Genomic DNA, 16,697 nt, shown 5'->3' with positions numbered 1-16,697 from the left:
GACTATCCATAATTGCGGCAACAAACAAGATGGCGGCGGGCGGAATGTTGCATCTGATCTCGTTCCTTTGTTTTGTTGCTTCGGTTGTAGCTATAACGAACTAATTTCTTTAATAAAACAGTGTTATAGCATGTGAAATAAAGTTGTAAATACTTTTTATGCACTACACATATTGTCCCTTTGAAGTCGCTGCTAGCGAGGCTACGCACTCAGCCCTCAAAGTGCGTTCTGTGAACTCACTCCGACATGAGTGCGCACTTTGACGAGTGCACTTATGTTGCGCCGTTTAGCTGTGCTAGAGTGCACTTTTAGAAAGTGACACTCTTCGTAAGTGCACTTTATTTTGCGCGCTTGACAGGGGTATCAGTCCACAGGCTCAAAACGGCCAACGCACTTACCACGAAGCAACGTGACGGGGTAAGAAAGCGTATTGGCGACCAGAAGTGTGCTGGCACCATTGCGCAAGTCAAGCACGGCGAAGGGCAGTGAGATACGGTGGCGGCAAAAAAAAACGTCGGAAGGTAAGAAAAGAACGGTGGCGTCGGCGGTAGAAGCGGCAGACAGAGGAACGAGGACAGCGCTAACGGGTGGGATAGTAGTGTCCCGAGCGACGTGGAGTTTCAGAACAGCACGAGGACCCACGTCATCAAACACAGTGGCGGATGGCAGAGAGCATGGCACGGAAAGTTCGACGTGAGGGCGGGCGCAGTCAATCAAGGCATGATGATGGGACGAAAAATCCCAGCCGAGAATGACATCATGAGAACAAGTGGTGAGGACGATGAATTCAATAGAATACACGGTGTTCGCAATTATTACTCGAACTGTGCAGAGAGCTGTGGGCTGGAGGTGCTGTGCGGTGGCGGTACGTAGTGACGAACCGCAAAGAGGCGTCGTCACCTTGCGCAGAGAGCGGCAGAGTTTTTGGCTGATAAGAGATATGGCGGCACCAGTGTCTATAAGAGCGAGAGTCGAAACTCCTTCCACAATAACGTCAATAACGTTCGCAGGGAAAAGAGGACTTTGGTGGTCGGCGGAGTACGCAGTTCGTGCCTCGGGAACTGCGGCGGTTAGTTTCCTTCCTCGGCTGAGGGAAATCGGCGGCGAATGGGCGAAATGGAGCGGCGACGGAGTGAAGGTGAGCGACGAGACGAGAAAGCCTGGTGGTCAGAAGGTTCAGGTGGCGGCCCCGGCGGAACTCGAAAGTAGGGGGCCGAATAGGACATTGCGGTATATTCTGGCACCGGCAGTGACATTCGGCGTCGACAATGGCGCACGACATGGCCGGGAATGCCCCAAGCAAAGCATATTTTGCGGTTGTCCGATGTGCGCCATGGAGAGGCAGGCGGCGCAACTCTACCAGTAGTGCGTGCCGAGCGCATCATGGCGGAAGGATACGCATATGCCGTGGCAGGTGCTGGGCGAGCCACAACTTCGGCATAGGTGCGAGGCGCCGCCACAACGGGGTGCGACGCGAAGGTGTCAGAATAACTCAGCGGCGCAGCACTGGGGACAGGTGGAGAAAGCGCCATCGGGGTAGCGACAGGAACTGGAGGATGGCCGGAAGGAAGAGCTTCCGAGACCTGTCGCTGTATTTCATTTCTGAGCTGCGGCGCCAAACAAGATGATGGTTCGGGTACAGAGGGTAGGAGAGGCAGCTGGCGGGCAACCTCCTCGCGGATAAATTTGTTGATTTCCGTGTGGACACAGGAGGAGTCGGGGTGAGCGCTCAGTCCAGCGAGCTACGCGTCAGAAGGGTGGCGAACCAGAACGCGTTGCTTCCGTAGCTCGTCGAAGCTTTGGCAAAGTTCGTATGCAGTTGCGATGGTGGTCGGAGTCTTAGCCACGAGCATGTTGAAGGCGCCATCATCGATGCGCTTCATGGGGTGGCGGATTTTATCTTCCTCCGTCATAGATGAGTTGACTCGTATGCACAAATAGACGATGTCCTCGATGTAACTAGTGAAGCTTTCACCTGTCTTCTGCGCTCGCGAACGGAGACGCTGTTCAGCGCAAAGTTTGCGAACGGCAGTGCGGCCGAATACTTCGGCAAACGTAGTTTTGAACGCGGACGAGGTGGTGATGTACGACTCGTGGTTCCGATACCACAGGCTGGCGACGTCAGTAAGGTAGCATACGATGTTGTTAGGTTTCAGAGCGTCGTCCCACTTGTTATGCCGGCTGACATTTTGGTCGCAGCTGCCACTAAAGATAGCAGGGTAGCCTTGACGTAAGGGGCCAGAACAGGTGACAGCTGGAAGCAGGTCGCAGGAAGCAGGGTCAGGGGCAGCTGGCTTGGATCCTCCATGGGAACGGACATCGTGCGACTGTGGAGTTGCAGGGTGACTTCGGGGGTTAGGATCATTGCACTCTCCACCAAGTGAACATTGGATTTATTAAGGGGTCACGTGGGGGCCCTCGTGTGGTGAGTATCATGCCATGTAAAACAAATGCGCAAAACTTTGATAAACATAAGCTTTACTAAGAGCACTACCAAGACACACCACCAGCCAAACCAGGCGCAGCCAGGGCTAATGCTTTCGCAACTTACCGGGCTTAACCAAATTAAGCCTCTGCAAATTTTTTTTCTCTGCGGAGAGGGCGCACACAGACGCTCAATGCGTATTGTGTGCTGAGATGATATTCCTGGATGGACAGTTCCATGAATGGCTGAATCACGTCGATGCTGCAAAAAAGCGCCTTGGTTGTGCCGTTGGCATTGCTAACATGACAAGTTCACTAATAGACTTGTTTGGCCAGTAGAAACTGCTGCAAGAGGACAGGAATCATAATCCGGGTCAAATATCGGCACAGCAACCTTAGGAAGCAAAGGAGAGATTGCAAAATAATAGGAATGATCTATCACTGGAAACTGCAGCAGAGTGCGCACTGGTATTGCCTATAATATATGCGCGTGGCCCGATTAAGTTCGCAAAGAGTACAACTGCAAAGGCAAAATGCCTAGCGCTATTCGCCAAACAAATAAGCGCTGTGCCTTACACACGCTGCAGATGATCACCGGTTCAGATTCAAACCCTCGTACTTTGTTTACAGCCCAGTGCTGCCGTGCATCTTCGAAACTCGAACAAAGCACAGCAAAACTTTGGTCTGGTAGTGTATTGTGAGCTTAACGCACCAAGACTATGCGCGCAGTGTTATCCCGAAACCTTCGAATGCGGCTTGCCCAAAAGAATTTCTGGACTCTTGAAGTGGTAAATACGCTTACTACGGCAACTACGAGGCTATCAGAAAAGCGGCGCCGAAAACGCAGAAAAGGTAGGAACGGCATCGCTTTACAATACTGGCCGTACTAGTCCTGTGGCTGCGGTACAACATTTCAATTTTTGGCTCATTAGATTCATTAAAGCGAACCGACTTCGTGCGAAAGTGCCTTCACGGAAACATGTACGCCTGAAGAAGCAGCGCTGCTTTTGCGAAATGGTGTGGACTGAAACTAATAAATCGGCAGTTTGGAGGCACCGCTCCTCCTCCTGGTGGTGACTATGCAGTATGTCCTGAGTTGGACGACTCTCCGACTCGTACGCTCCAAATAGAACATGCCTCGACTACCCGATCATCTGCTCCCCACTTCGCGTATGAAAGTGTGTTTTATCGCTTTATATATTACCCCCACTGCTCTATACGCATGCACGTCGTTGCTACAGCTACAGAGACCCCGCCAGGCCCGTCGTCTCCATCGGGGGGCGCCTCGGCCCAAAGCTGTTCCTCGTTCTAGCGCGCTCTTAAAGTACAAGCCACGTGCTTGAGCTTTCACGCCAAATCTGTAGGCTGCGATGGGTGTGCAGAGCTGCAAGTTTTCACTGTTACCAGCACTGTGGTGCGAGCAGGGCGCTTTTATTTTTCTTCTTTTTAAAGTCCTTCCTAACATATGTTACCCGCACTGCGACTCATCCTGGTGGGAGACAAGTCAACATCATTTCGGAAAGAAACACCTTCATTAAAGTTATTCGATACTGACACGCATGGGAATATGTGTAAAGCACAAGAACTATCTCTATGGGCGTATCTGGCACTCCAAATCGACCAAACCTCCATCAGCATCACCTCCCGATGTAAAAAATCGCGCAGTGTAAATGGCTTGTCCTTGTGAATTATCACAGATGCATACCTCTTGGCGTGAGGTCGCGTAATCACGTTTTTCGAAATTTCTCCCAATCGTTGAAACTCAGGACGCACTCCAAGTTGCACTCAAAATCTTGCGTATCCTCCTATAAGTCGCAGTTAAAGGTGTTTGGAGTTCGAGAATTCTCCTGGGTCACGTAGGAGGCAGGACGAGAAAAGACACTGCCTGTTCTGGCCGGTGCGTGCGCAGCTATGGATGTTCCTCCTCGAGCTAGCAGTCGAAATTCCGGGGACAAGCCTCTCAGCCTCTGACTGGCGCCATGAACAGCCGTCTTGAAGATAGCTTTTCTCACCGCACTTGTGTTCCGGCTGTCCGAAGGATTATGCAGCATGGCCCATAATACCCAAACGAGGTCCACCCACTGTCATGAAGCAGAAGTAGGGCAGGCGCCGACGTAGGAGAGGATGACAGTGCGGCCAAGTATAACTTAAAAAAAATAACAGGTCATGCTCTGAAAAGGGAGTTCTGAAGGTGCTAGCAAGCTGTTGACCACTCAAAGACTACTTGGTTATTTTTTCACATTATATTGGCCCTTGCATTCATGAAAACTTATTCTGAGCCAGTGCACCACTGTCACTTCCGTCTTGTTCCCACCATGTTGTGTCGCTTTTATTCGCAACAGAGGCGTGCTTAGAAACTTTTCAAGATGCCTCAATGCATTAATGATTTTGCTTCATCCATGATTAGTGGGAGGCCGAAGCGAATAGGCTACGCAGGGAGGTTTTATATGAGAACCGGCGTTAGCTTACTATGACATCAATGGAGGTGCAGTTTGTATTCGTCATCCACCCTCTGTTCACTTACGCCAGCTAGGATGACGTCATGGAATGCTCCACCGCACCAACTGCTGCCTTCGCACGCGCACTATGTTAACTTCTATCCATCAAGTAACACCGTAGTCGCCGTGGCTATAAATGGAGCAGCAAAGTGGTAAGGACAAACCGCGCACATTTGCTAGGCTTACTTATCTCTAAACTCTGGTATGTTATGCAAGTATATCATTGTTCATGTATGAACACTCAGAGGCTGCATAGGATTTTTGCTGTGTTTGTATAGGATTGTCAAGGGGAGGGGTGCAGAAGGAGGAATTTGTTGAACCGAGTAATAGACATGGCGCTGGGACTAGCGCGCCAGACTTTATGGCTATGTAAAAACGGTTTTTGCTCTGAAATGATCTGCCAAGTGAGACTCGGCTGTGTTTTACCAGATTTTGTTGTGTCCACCAGTACAAGTTTCGGGGTGGATGTTTGGTTACCACACACAAGTTTTATAAAGTTTTCCTCTCTGGCTGAGCGTTTCACCAAAGAATATTTGCCTAAAGTAAACAGGAAAGAACTGTACGCGGACTTCTGCGATGTTTTTTTCGGAGCACTTGCACTTGACCCTGTACTGTGGAGGTCCAAGCAAATATATTTTGGAAAGAGTCAGGAAGATGCAGTTGCCACCGGGAGCAAATGCTCAGGCAACGGAGGTATTTTCCTCGCGTTTTCAAACATAAAGTAAAGAATGAAATTGTGAAACTTGACCTGATATAATGAAGATAGGCTGATTTTAGGAATTCGTTCTTCTCTCTGTGACTTCCGTAATATTAACACTTGAAAATAAAATTATTTCACTGAGCGCATTGAAGACACAAAGGTTCTAATCTCTGAAACAGACGAGACAGAAAACATCCAGTACTCTTGCCCAGACTCGGTTTTGCAAGAATATTTCTTCAGCAGGCAGATTTGATCGCCTAATATTCGCAAGGAAAATAATCAGGGGTGAATACCTTCTTAGTCTGGCCTCCAAAGAACATTGTACTTCAATTGGACACAAGAAAAGGAATCACGAAGATCTCGGGCAACTGCTGTTAAATGACTGTCTAACTTGACCGTGCTATCACCGCAGCCGTGGCCTCGTGGTTTAGTCATCCGCCTCGGCAGCGGGAGGTGGCAGGTTCGGAACCAGCCTTCAGATACCCGCCGGATGGGTACAGGCGCTCCCCAACCTAGGACCGGTTTGTTCATGGGGAACAATCCTGGAAGAGGCTCAGTAGATCCCGCTATGCCCTGGGGAATGAACCCTGTTTCGAACAGCCGCCTGAAAAGGCGGCGCGGTATGTGTTCATGTGCTGTCTTCGTGTTTGTCTCTTTAGCATTAAAGTGTTTATGTGAACCCCTCTCAAGAGGGATGCCAAGGCCACAAATGGCGGCATAACTGCATGGATCCCGGTATATGAGTCGCTGGATGATTGGGCAATATCGTGGAGCCTCTTTTTGTTACCTTTTTCCTTTTTCACCAAAAGCTTTGAAGGGACAGTGCGGAGCACTCTAATTTTTGTGCCGAGTTAAAATCCATCCAGGGCCCATTTCTGTACATTGCATCGACATTTTCTTGCGCAACGACTCCAGTTTACGCTATTTACACGGAAGATGGCTCCATGATAACCCTTTTTAAGTCACAGGCCTTGTATCCTATCCTAGGCGTATAAGGATAGAAAACTGTGCCGTCTAACTGCAGCTTGCTTGCAAAACAACCCGATTATGGCATCACTTGCTTTACGGATTTTCCGCTTTCAAAATTTATACGGAACGTAGCAAGGTGTTCATTTGCGTAAATAAAGGGGCGCACTGATCCCCCTAGCAACGGAATTCTGTGGCGCTGACGGGGCTCTGTGGCGCCGCGGTGCATAAACTGTCTTCGCGTCCTGCTCATGCACGCTGTTCGCGTCTGCTCTCGTCTATTTTTGTCGCAGATGGCGCACACACATGCCCGACTAGTGGTGTGGGCGCAGATGTTCATGAATGGGCAGTTTTAATAATGCATGAGTCACGTCGCCACTCCTAAAAAGTTCCTTGCTTGTTCTGCTGACATTGCTGATATGACGAATTCTTTTACAGACTTGTATTACCAGCAGAAACTGTAGACAGATGACAGGAATCGTATAATGCAGGTGAAATATCGGCAGAGCATTGTAAGGCACTGAGGAGCACATAACCTCCCGAAGTGACCGCTGCAGTGTAAAGGCTTTGTCCAAGTGAATTATGACAGATGCATATTCCTTGGCGGTGCGCGTGTGTTTTCAAGTCAGCTGCTAAGGTATAGGCGAAGGTAAAGAAAGGTAAAGAAAAGGCGGATAACTGTACGAGAACTGTCGCGATCAGCCGAACTGTAAGAGACGGCCTGGGGGTGAAATGAAAGCAGGCTTGAAATCTAGCGATCTAAAGCGATTTTCTGGTGAACTTGTTGTTCTTGTTTGCTGCGAACTACAACGCATTGTTGTTGTTGGCTTCTGGTGGAACGCGCTGTTTGAAGGGCTTCTTTTTTTCTTCCTGGGCTGTGATCTTTATCGTCGTTTACAGTACGTTTTCGCAATATTTAAAACTTATTGTCATCAAAGGTCTAACTTTCATCTTTTTAGGTGCAAGCCTGTACGCATCACGTAAGAAAGCTCTGCTGAGCACAACATACTGAAGTAAAAGGCGGGCGCTTTCAGCAAATACTTTATGCAAGCGAAGCCAAGAAGTTGCAGCCCGTGGCCGGAAACGCACCTCTTGTGATTAAGCACGTACTCTCAAGCTCAATGGTGGAAGAAGACGTGAATCGTTCCAGAGGTTAGGGTCGTACGATGACACTGCAGCTTAGGTGGAAACCAAAAACCCGAGCTACTTCCTTTGTCGCCGTCGTGGTTCTTCTCAGCCAAGAGATACGGGCGGGTAAGTGCCGGAACCCACACGTGGGGAGGGCACGCTTAAACTAGGAGGACTCTAAAGCAGTACGCATAGATACACTGCTGCCTTTACAGGATAAGCATGTCTGCAGCGTCGTGACTGCTATACGTACGCGAAAAGAAAGAAAACCACCTCGGCTTTATTCAGCATGGCCTGTGTTTCATGCATAGAGACCGCGGAAACCTAAGGCATAAATGTTCCGGTTGCTATTAAGGAAGTACATGTACCTTCATTTACCAATATTATGAGACTAATAAGTTATACCCGAGGTGGCAGCTTCTTCAAACGTTATAGCAATTTAAAAATCGTGTTTCTGGCTAACAAGGTGGTTTAAAACGCTAAAGACTAAGTAGATGCACGTTTTTATGGCCTTCAGATTTTTTGCTTTGGCTGTTCATTTTTAACACAAATTTTTAATCATAGTTTTGGTAGCTAGTGGTGTGAAGCGAGGACTTTGGATGCGATTTACAAAAAACGAGGCTGCTGTCAACGCTACAGATCGCTTACCATATGTTATGCAAGCTAGACACCAAGCACGAATCCGGGTTGGTGTTTTAGGATTGAAGGACAGCTTGCTAGGAATTCTTCGTGAATTCTTGAATTCTTCAGGGGTACAAGGGGAAGTACTTCGCGATGGCATTATGAAATGCCTGTAGAATGCGAAGCTGCGATGTGAGAATTGCTGGGTGGATATTCGCTGCCTAATGATATTTTCAGCAGCTGTGCTTCTTAGTCACAGCTTATCACAACCTCGCCGGCCTCCGAATGGCGGGTGGCCTGGAATGCATCGCAGTTCTCTGTAGTTGAGGGGCAGTGACACAAGAAGGCAGAGCCAAGGAACTTCCAAAAGACGCTTTCCTATTCACTGAGGCTCTGATTTACCGATGCCGTTGCGCAGCGCGAGTGCTGAATCGGTTCGTGCGCCACTACGAGCCGCTGTCGTACGAACCCGTGTCTACGCACACTCCTAGACGCTGGAAGCGCTCGGCCACCGTGGACCCCCACAACAACGCACCACGCACCGTCCAGGTCACCTTCAGAGCTCACGGAAGGCGAGTCCAACTGTCATTTCCTTGCATCCCTTAGGAGCATGGCGCTTCTCAAATATCACATGAGCTGGCTTCGCAGACCACCGGAAAAATTTCTACCGCTCTCTTCCCAGTCTCCGTATTCGTGAAAATCAGCGTAATAAATGTCAGTTTTCCTTCGCTTGGAGGAGATTCAGTTGTCCCTTCTAGCCAGTGCTTTCACCTGTCGTGGACGCGTGGACAAACTAGCTTTTGGCGTGGCTCCTGTATGAAGAGGGTGTGGTCTTTAATTAACGAATTTATTTATTTATGTTTGAGCTGTCTCCGGCCAAGGATTAGGCCCTAGGCAGAAGTGAGTTTTACAAAGTACCTTCAAGATGTAACATGCCACTTTTGAAAACAAGAAAACAGCAAAAGGGCGACAGTCAAATCGAAATAATGCAAAAAGGAGCGCAAATTTTTTGACGAAACATCAAACTGTGTTTCGACACCTGTGAAATAAACAGTGCAAATAAAAGGGACAGAAGAAGATCTCACACGCGCAAGCGCTCACTGGCAAAATGCACGTGCAAATAAATAATGTTTTTTTCTGATTGGGCTAAGCTAACTTCACATATATTTACGCGCAGGCTTAATCAGTTCTTCCATTTGCCACTCAGCGCTCGTGTGTGTCTACTCTTCTTGACTCACGTTTATGCTCCCAGTGTTAGTTCACAATGTTAAGTCCCCAACGCACCCAGCGGCATGTTTTATACAATGGGTCGAGATATTGGGCGGAAATATTCGAGGGGTATTTATTATTATTATTATTATTTACTGAACCCTCAACTCCAGAGGCATGAAAAAGGGGAGTGGTTACGAACAAAAAATACATAAACAAGAACAATGCTGTGTACAAAACTTTTCCACTATTTATACAATGTTAGCTGATGCTTTGCAAAAAAGCGGGTTATCACTGATGTCGATGATTTCATCGGGAAGGTGTTTCCGTTGACGTGAAGCGCGAGGCAAGAAGGGCTGAAATGCAGATGAGGTGTTAAATGTTGAAATTGCAACCTTGTGGTGATAATCGGTGCGGTTTGAAACGTAGCGGGGAGGAACAATGAGTGTGTTCCGTAGTGTGGAATGATGGTACAATTTATGAAAAATACTGAGACGAATTTCTTTTCAGCGGCATTTTAAAGGCTTTAGAGAGAGGTAAGTTTCCACACTGGTCACGCTAGCGCCACCATTAAAGTCGATAAATAAAACGCGCTACATTATTCTGGGCCATCTCCAGCGAAATAATTAGTTTTTCTTGGGAGAGTCCAGCTTTTAAAGAAATAGCGTTTTTAAAGCGATAATTTCAAAGGTGGCGTGGTTATTATAAAGTTTCGGCGTACGTAGCTTAACATGCAGTTGGAATTGTTAATAATGTACAGTTGCGGTGTAACCAGGAGAGGCCTGCAGAAATGTGGACGCTCCATTATTATATGCAGTGACAGGTTCTCAGGGAGCTTTATTTAAGTAGGACCTGGAAGAAGTGTTAGTGTGTCAGAATACTCGTACAACTTTAGATTTCAAAGCGTTCAGTTAGGTGCATGAGCCAATCACAGAATGTGCACCAAATCGAAATACATGTAAGATCGCTCTGAAGAAAGTTAGCATCATCGGGTTCATTTATTTTTGCGAAAAACAGCGCAGTCGTCAGCAAACAAATGAATGTTGATGCAACATTGGAACGAAGATCATTGATTTAGTTGAGAAACAGGAGCGTCGAATGACTGACCATTGAGGCGCACTTTAGTAAACATAACTAAAAGGTGAATTGTAGTTATCAGAAACAAAGACCGCTTATGAAGAAAGTATTCGATCCATTTCGAAACTTCATAGCCAATGTTAAGTTGTTGCAGTTTAAAAAGCAGTAAGCGGTGACATTCCTTGTCGAAAGCTTTACAGAAGTGGAGGAAAATCCAGTCAGCCTCTGATACACTGTCTAAAATAAGCTGAAGCTTGTTTGTGAACCATAGTGATTCGGTGCATAGTGACCATGGTTAGTGGCTCGGTATTAAAAGGGCGAAGCTTTTAATTCCCATCTAACCTTTTATTTGTTCAGTATACATGGTAGGTTATTAGCCAGTGAATATACTTTAGATTTTGCGCTGAAATGCGCTAGTTTTCTTTTAAGTAAAATGCTTGCATATCATAATGACGTCTGTCTGAGCAGGCGACCGTATATTCACAATTTATGGTATGCTTCATTCGTTTTCGAAATCGACCTCTCCAAGTATGGCGTCACTGTCTCATCGACCAATACGCATTTTATACGATGGCCGACGGCGCTACTGGGCTTCCCACTGAAGGAACGTCTTGATGCTATCACTTTAAAAATATTATAGTTTCTCGTCGTCGACATCACATATAAGCATGAAGTGCATGGCACGAATGCTGCATGTGGCGCATGATAAGGCGGTTAATAGATGGCGATGTTCGTACTCAGATCCACGTCGCGACTTTTTGCTGCTCCGCGTGTTCCTTTCCCCTTTTTGCCCTCCTGCTTTCTTCGAGCTGGGCAGGTCCTGTAGTGTCCCAGGCGACTTTTAATACTAGAAAGCGCAGTGTGCTTCCTTTGCAATCTTTCATGCTGTAAGTGCCGTACCGTTAAGCCACTTCTCGTTTTAGTGACGCGCAGGGTTTTCAAGGTCTCCCGCTGCTTTACTTATCTGACGCCACGTCAGCCGCTTCAGTCCTTCAGCCGCCTAAGCAAATACCGACGGTGCATAGTGAACGCATAAAAAATGGCTGAGATGGCAATTCCCACCCCCTAGAATTAGAGCCAACCAGTTAGAACAGGCGGCGCGAGAGCTGCGGCAAACGCTGAGTGGTCTAATACACCGGCAAACGAAGCTCCTTTGTTTGCGCTGCTAATTTGTCGCTTTGCTGAAACCAGTCTAGAAAACGTTGGATCTTTAGGCTTTAAGAATATAACTGAAGAGACTAGACGCCCTCATATGAAGGAAACACCGCATTTCAGCACAAAAAGTAAAGTATATTCACTGGCTTTTATCTCCCATATATACAAAATAAATAAAAGCGCACAGCCTATTTTGGTCTAAAGCAGCTGAGGACTCATTACTTGCTTATGTAATCTGTGCTCATTGTCGTGGAAATGTAACCGTACTGTGATTTCTATTTTTTATGCCTTGTTATGTGCTCTTGTTATATCCTGTTGCATAGTGAAGATTATGTAAAAGATTGAACTTTTAGTTCTTGCTATCTGAGTTTCTGTATTTGTTACACTGGAAATATTTATGCTCTAACCAAGTGTCTAATTGTTGTTTCTCTTCACTGTAGCGACGAACCGATCGTAACATATATCTCATGTTTTTTGCATACATAAAAAAGGAAACACTTTTAAGTTTACTTTTCTCTATGATGAACCAATCGTATTATGTATCTTTGATGTTGGGCTTATGTGAAACTTCTAACATGTTATCTTACCATCTACTACCCTTATGTAATAGTCCCCTGGGCCTTTCTCAAGCTGTGTGCGCAGCTTTAGAACGCGGTCGCCATCTAGATTTTCGTGGTAAACGGGAAAAGAAATCGAATGATTACTTGATTGAATTATTTCCCGCTGCACACCAATCGGAGGGAAAGTTTTATAATGTTTTCAGCAAGTGCGCCTTCATGTTCGGCTTCAAGTTACCCTCAGGTTCGCCGAGGTTTCTGGGTTTGTTCGCCTTAGGTTACCGAGAAAGGTTTTCATACTTGATGTGACACAATGGATACAACACGTACGACTGAAACGACCGCGTTCGCGAATTAAATTAAATTGGTTTTTTGAGGAAAGGAAATGGCGAAGTATCTGTCTCACATACCTCGGCGGACACCTGGACCACGCCGTAAGAGAAGGGAGGAAGGTAGGAGTGAAAGAAGAAAGAGAGAAAGAGGTGCCGTAGTGGAGGTCTCCGAAATAATTTCGACCACCTGGGGATCTTTAACCTGCACTGACATCGCACAGCACACGGGCGCCTCTTGCGTTTGGCCTCCATCGAAACGTGGCCGCCGCGGTCGGGTTCGAACCCGGGTACTCCGGCTCCGTATGGTATAGTAGCAAGCTCATTTATTTACTAGCGCACTGTAGTCGTATAAAAATTATGTACGCAGTTGTGAACACATTTCGAAGAGACCGCTACGAATGGCGCCCACCCGCTGTGAAGACATCGCTGTCGCCCGCCTTGCATGCGCGGCGTCGTAATGGCTAGCAAAGTCAAAATAAATGCTTATTCAGGACACTTGCTTCCGCTCCCTTAGATGATTTTAAAGAAAGGATACATCGTGTGAAATGCAAAAGCTTACTTCATTGCTTTGATCATGGCTTCATGGCTTTGATCCACAGTGCGTAGCTCGGGAATGAGATTTGCCGCCAGGGAGCTTAATTACTTCTAGTTAATTTTTAATGCGATAGCAATTCATGCCTTTTGGGGTACGTCACGAGACAGAATGTGACGTCACTACCAGCAAAAGAATCCACAGCATCTAATAACATCTCTTAGGCAGAACATAGTGGAATTTGGAGTCAATGTGAATTTTTCTCCCTTCCTGGCCCGCCGAAGATCGTTCAGGCTGTTCTTTTTACGACGCGATATAATTTTTCGACGAAGTGTATCGACGGATAAATAGGCTTAGACCGTTTGTATTCGTACCTCCATTATACGTTCTCCCGCAAAAATGCGGTGACCTTTCCGCTGGCATTGCGCATATCTGAAATTCGTCGCACAGTTTTCCTTGTTCCTACTTTACCGGCATTCGCGGAAAAAGAAAAGTATTGTAGTGCTCGTCTTTCGATTTTGCTGAAGTTTTTCACGCTGGAAACCTCCCAGCTAAAAAAAATACATGACGTCGCTTTTCTACCTTCTTGGTGTTTGGTGTGCTCAAAAACCGCCACTATTAGTTTTCTTTGGGCACTATGCGAATGTAAGCAAAATATTTTGAAGTAGGTCTTTTATTTCGTATGGCACATTTTAGGTCATGAACAAAACCGCAGTGCATCCTACTGCAGAATAAAAAAATATCGAATCTAATTTCACAGCCGATATATTTTAAAACACCAAGATATCTCTGAAGTTAAGACGCAGACATTAAGAAACTTTTCCAAACAGCTTTTTTCGTTATACAATACACATAAAAATGCGCCGGTTCATTAACAACTCGAAAGAACTTTTAGGAAGACCATGGGAAGTATGCAACGTCAATTCGAAGCTGACGTATCTTCAAAACATCCCGACAAATGCCTCTTGTGATACCGGACATGCCCCACACAACACCTAGATGCTCAGCCAGCTGGGTGTCTGCGAATCGAACAAGTTTCATATGCAGCCCGACGTGCTGTCACGATAACTATCGTTTCTCACATATACATTTGACAAAACTACTGACAGCCGAGACAAGTCAACATAGAACGCAGTTCTCAAACAGCATCAGAAACTTTTCTGCACAGGGGAGAGCGCCGCCGGTAGCCTGCGGCGTCCACGAGCGCTCCTTACGTTTACAAACACGGCTGGTCAGAATATACATACGCAGACAGCAATTTGTCACTTACGCTGATTCTGCGACCGTGTCTCGGCCGGGATCAGGCGTATCGCCGAGCTTAGTGAGCTGGGCAGGGTTTATCAGAGAGGTAATTTAGCAGGCCCGGGCCGACCTCGTGGTTTCAGCCTCAAGCCTATGCTGGAACCCGAGCATCTAATAGAGGCCTGTGCATAGCTGTAGTAACTGGCTCTACTTCACTAGGTCTGCCTCGTGTCATGCAGAGAGAGAGAGAGAGAAAACTTTATTTACAGAGGAATTCGGGGCACGCCCCAGGGTCCCCGCACGACCCCACTGCACTCAAGTGTTTATGTTCCGAAGGTCCATAACACTGGCAGCACGGCCGGTGGCGATGGTCTGCACGGCCGGGTCCTCCGAGCGCAGCAGGGTCTCCCAGTCCTCCCAGGTCTTGAGGTTCTCTAGGTCCCGCGGGGGAGGGTCCGCCGGGCAGAGGGAAATGATGTGGAGGGAAGAGGCGACGGGTTCTGGGCATAGAGTGCATGCCGGAGTGGGGAAGGAGGGATGATAATGGGCTAGGGTAAGGGGTGAAGGGAGTGTGTGTGTCTGTAGTCTGCGCCAGAGTGTTGCGTGTTTGTTATCTAGGGAGGGGTGGGGCGGGGGGGTAGAGCTGGCGTAAGGCTCTGTGCGCCTGGGTCAGCTCACTGAATGAGTGCACGCGCTCCTTCGTGAATCCCCGATCAGAGGCCACCTGAGCCCGGTTTAAAGAACCTCGGGCTAAAAGGTTGGCGGCCTCGTTTCCGGGGTTCCCGGAGTGCGCGGGCACCCATATCAGCTCCACTTGGCGGGGCGGGGGGGCATCGGGCGAGTCCAGTATGACAAAAGCAGGGACATGGACTCGGCCTCTAGCAAAATTTAGAATCGCAGTTTTAGAATCGCTTAAAATGTACCGGGCTTCCGTGCGGGTTATAGCAAGGGCAATGGCGGCTTCCTCTGCAGCCTAGAACGCATAAAATGAGCTTCAGAATAGGCGACAAGCAATTGTGCCCACATTATTTTTTTTTGCACACAGCAAAAGTGCTTCCATGTGAATGCATAATAACTTTCCGCATTATAAACTCAGTTGGTAGTTCGCTAGGCCTGTTCCCTTCCTTTTTTTCGCGCCAGTTCACTTTATGCATTTATGTCCAGCATGTTTGTGTTCTTTCCAAATTATTTCTTTAATAGTGCTCCTTGGGTAGATCTTTCATCCGATCTGTGCGGGCTATTCTTTCTCAAGGAATTTTCCTGACGACTTTTTTTCTTATACTAACCTGCAGAGCTCGCATACAGCTCGTTATTTTGGGCCTCGTTCTTAATTTCACTTTTATGGCAACTCATCCCCAATGCGGCGCCCAGGGAATTCCGGCTCCAGTTGGCGCAGGACCAATCCGCTTTCTCTGAGGATTTCTCCATGGTGACGAGCCGAGGGCGCGTCCGGGCCACCCTCGACCACATCTACTCGGGCCACGAGGCAGGTCTGTGGGAAACCAAAAGAGGTTTACATACTTCACGTCGCAGTAGCTGTGCAGTGACCATTTCTAAGCAGTCCTTGCTCGACCAGCGTCAAATAAAGTATGGCAGCCTCGTAAGCATTTCTCGAATTAAACAAAGACCTTTCTTGCAAACTGTGCATTGCACTCCTCAATGCCGAAAACTGTGGTCGGAGAAAAGATTAACAACAACAGCGCGTAGATCGATGAGCACAAGGCGAATATAGGCTATCAGTCGTCACGAAACGTAAAGGAAACAATGCAGATTATACAGCACTCGGGAAATGAAAATGCTGCGCTTAATTCCGGTCATTTCGTGCGCAAAACGTGTACCAAACGGGTACCAAAGGAAAGAAAACATTGATTGGGAGAGCAGCGGAAAGTAGCACATATTTACGGGTTTAAGATTTTTGAAGAGAAAACTTCGTTCCGCGTGGGGCAGGGCCGGAATAAGCGTAGCTATTTGCAATAGAATAAAATATATTAATCAAACCCAATCTGCTGTTCTAGCCGTGTTTCTACCGCTCTTCTCAGAACACGCCATCGATCGAAATGCCATTTTAGTAACTGTACTACTAACTGCCGCAGTTGCTGCGTTGAAGCAGTGCGCGCAGTGCAACCTTGCATAGAATATTGGAACGTTTGTTTAAGCTAAATGTGGTAAATTACGTAAAGTATTTTTATATATTGCAAAACTTTATGAATGAATTTTGCATGCAGGAGCCTTCATTCTCACCTCAAACATGTGGCA

At 47.2% G+C, this 16,697-nt stretch overlaps 1 protein-coding gene across 1 annotated transcript in view; it reads left to right on the top strand.

Moving 5' to 3' along the window:
- The first annotated feature begins 7,754 nt into the window (after positions 1–7,754).
- LOC149360254 (disintegrin and metalloproteinase domain-containing protein 10-like) overlaps positions 7,755–16,697 on the top strand; it is a 36,839-nt gene continuing 27,896 nt past the window's right edge. The window contains exons 1-3 of the mRNA XM_089567817.1: positions 7,755–7,842; positions 8,672–8,909; positions 15,813–15,931. Coding sequence (XP_089423943.1) covers positions 7,755–7,842; positions 8,672–8,909; positions 15,813–15,931 — 445 coding nt within the window. The remainder of the gene's footprint in view (positions 7,843–8,671; positions 8,910–15,812; positions 15,932–16,697) is intronic.

Source organism: Amblyomma mixtum, chromosome 2, assembly GCF_055824585.1.
Source record: "Amblyomma mixtum isolate Tamu chromosome 2, ASM5582458v1, whole genome shotgun sequence".
Taxonomy (NCBI): Eukaryota; Metazoa; Arthropoda; class Arachnida; order Ixodida; family Ixodidae; genus Amblyomma; species Amblyomma mixtum.
Note: the sequence above shows the minus strand (reverse complement) of the source record. Positions and strands in the feature narration are given on the sequence as shown.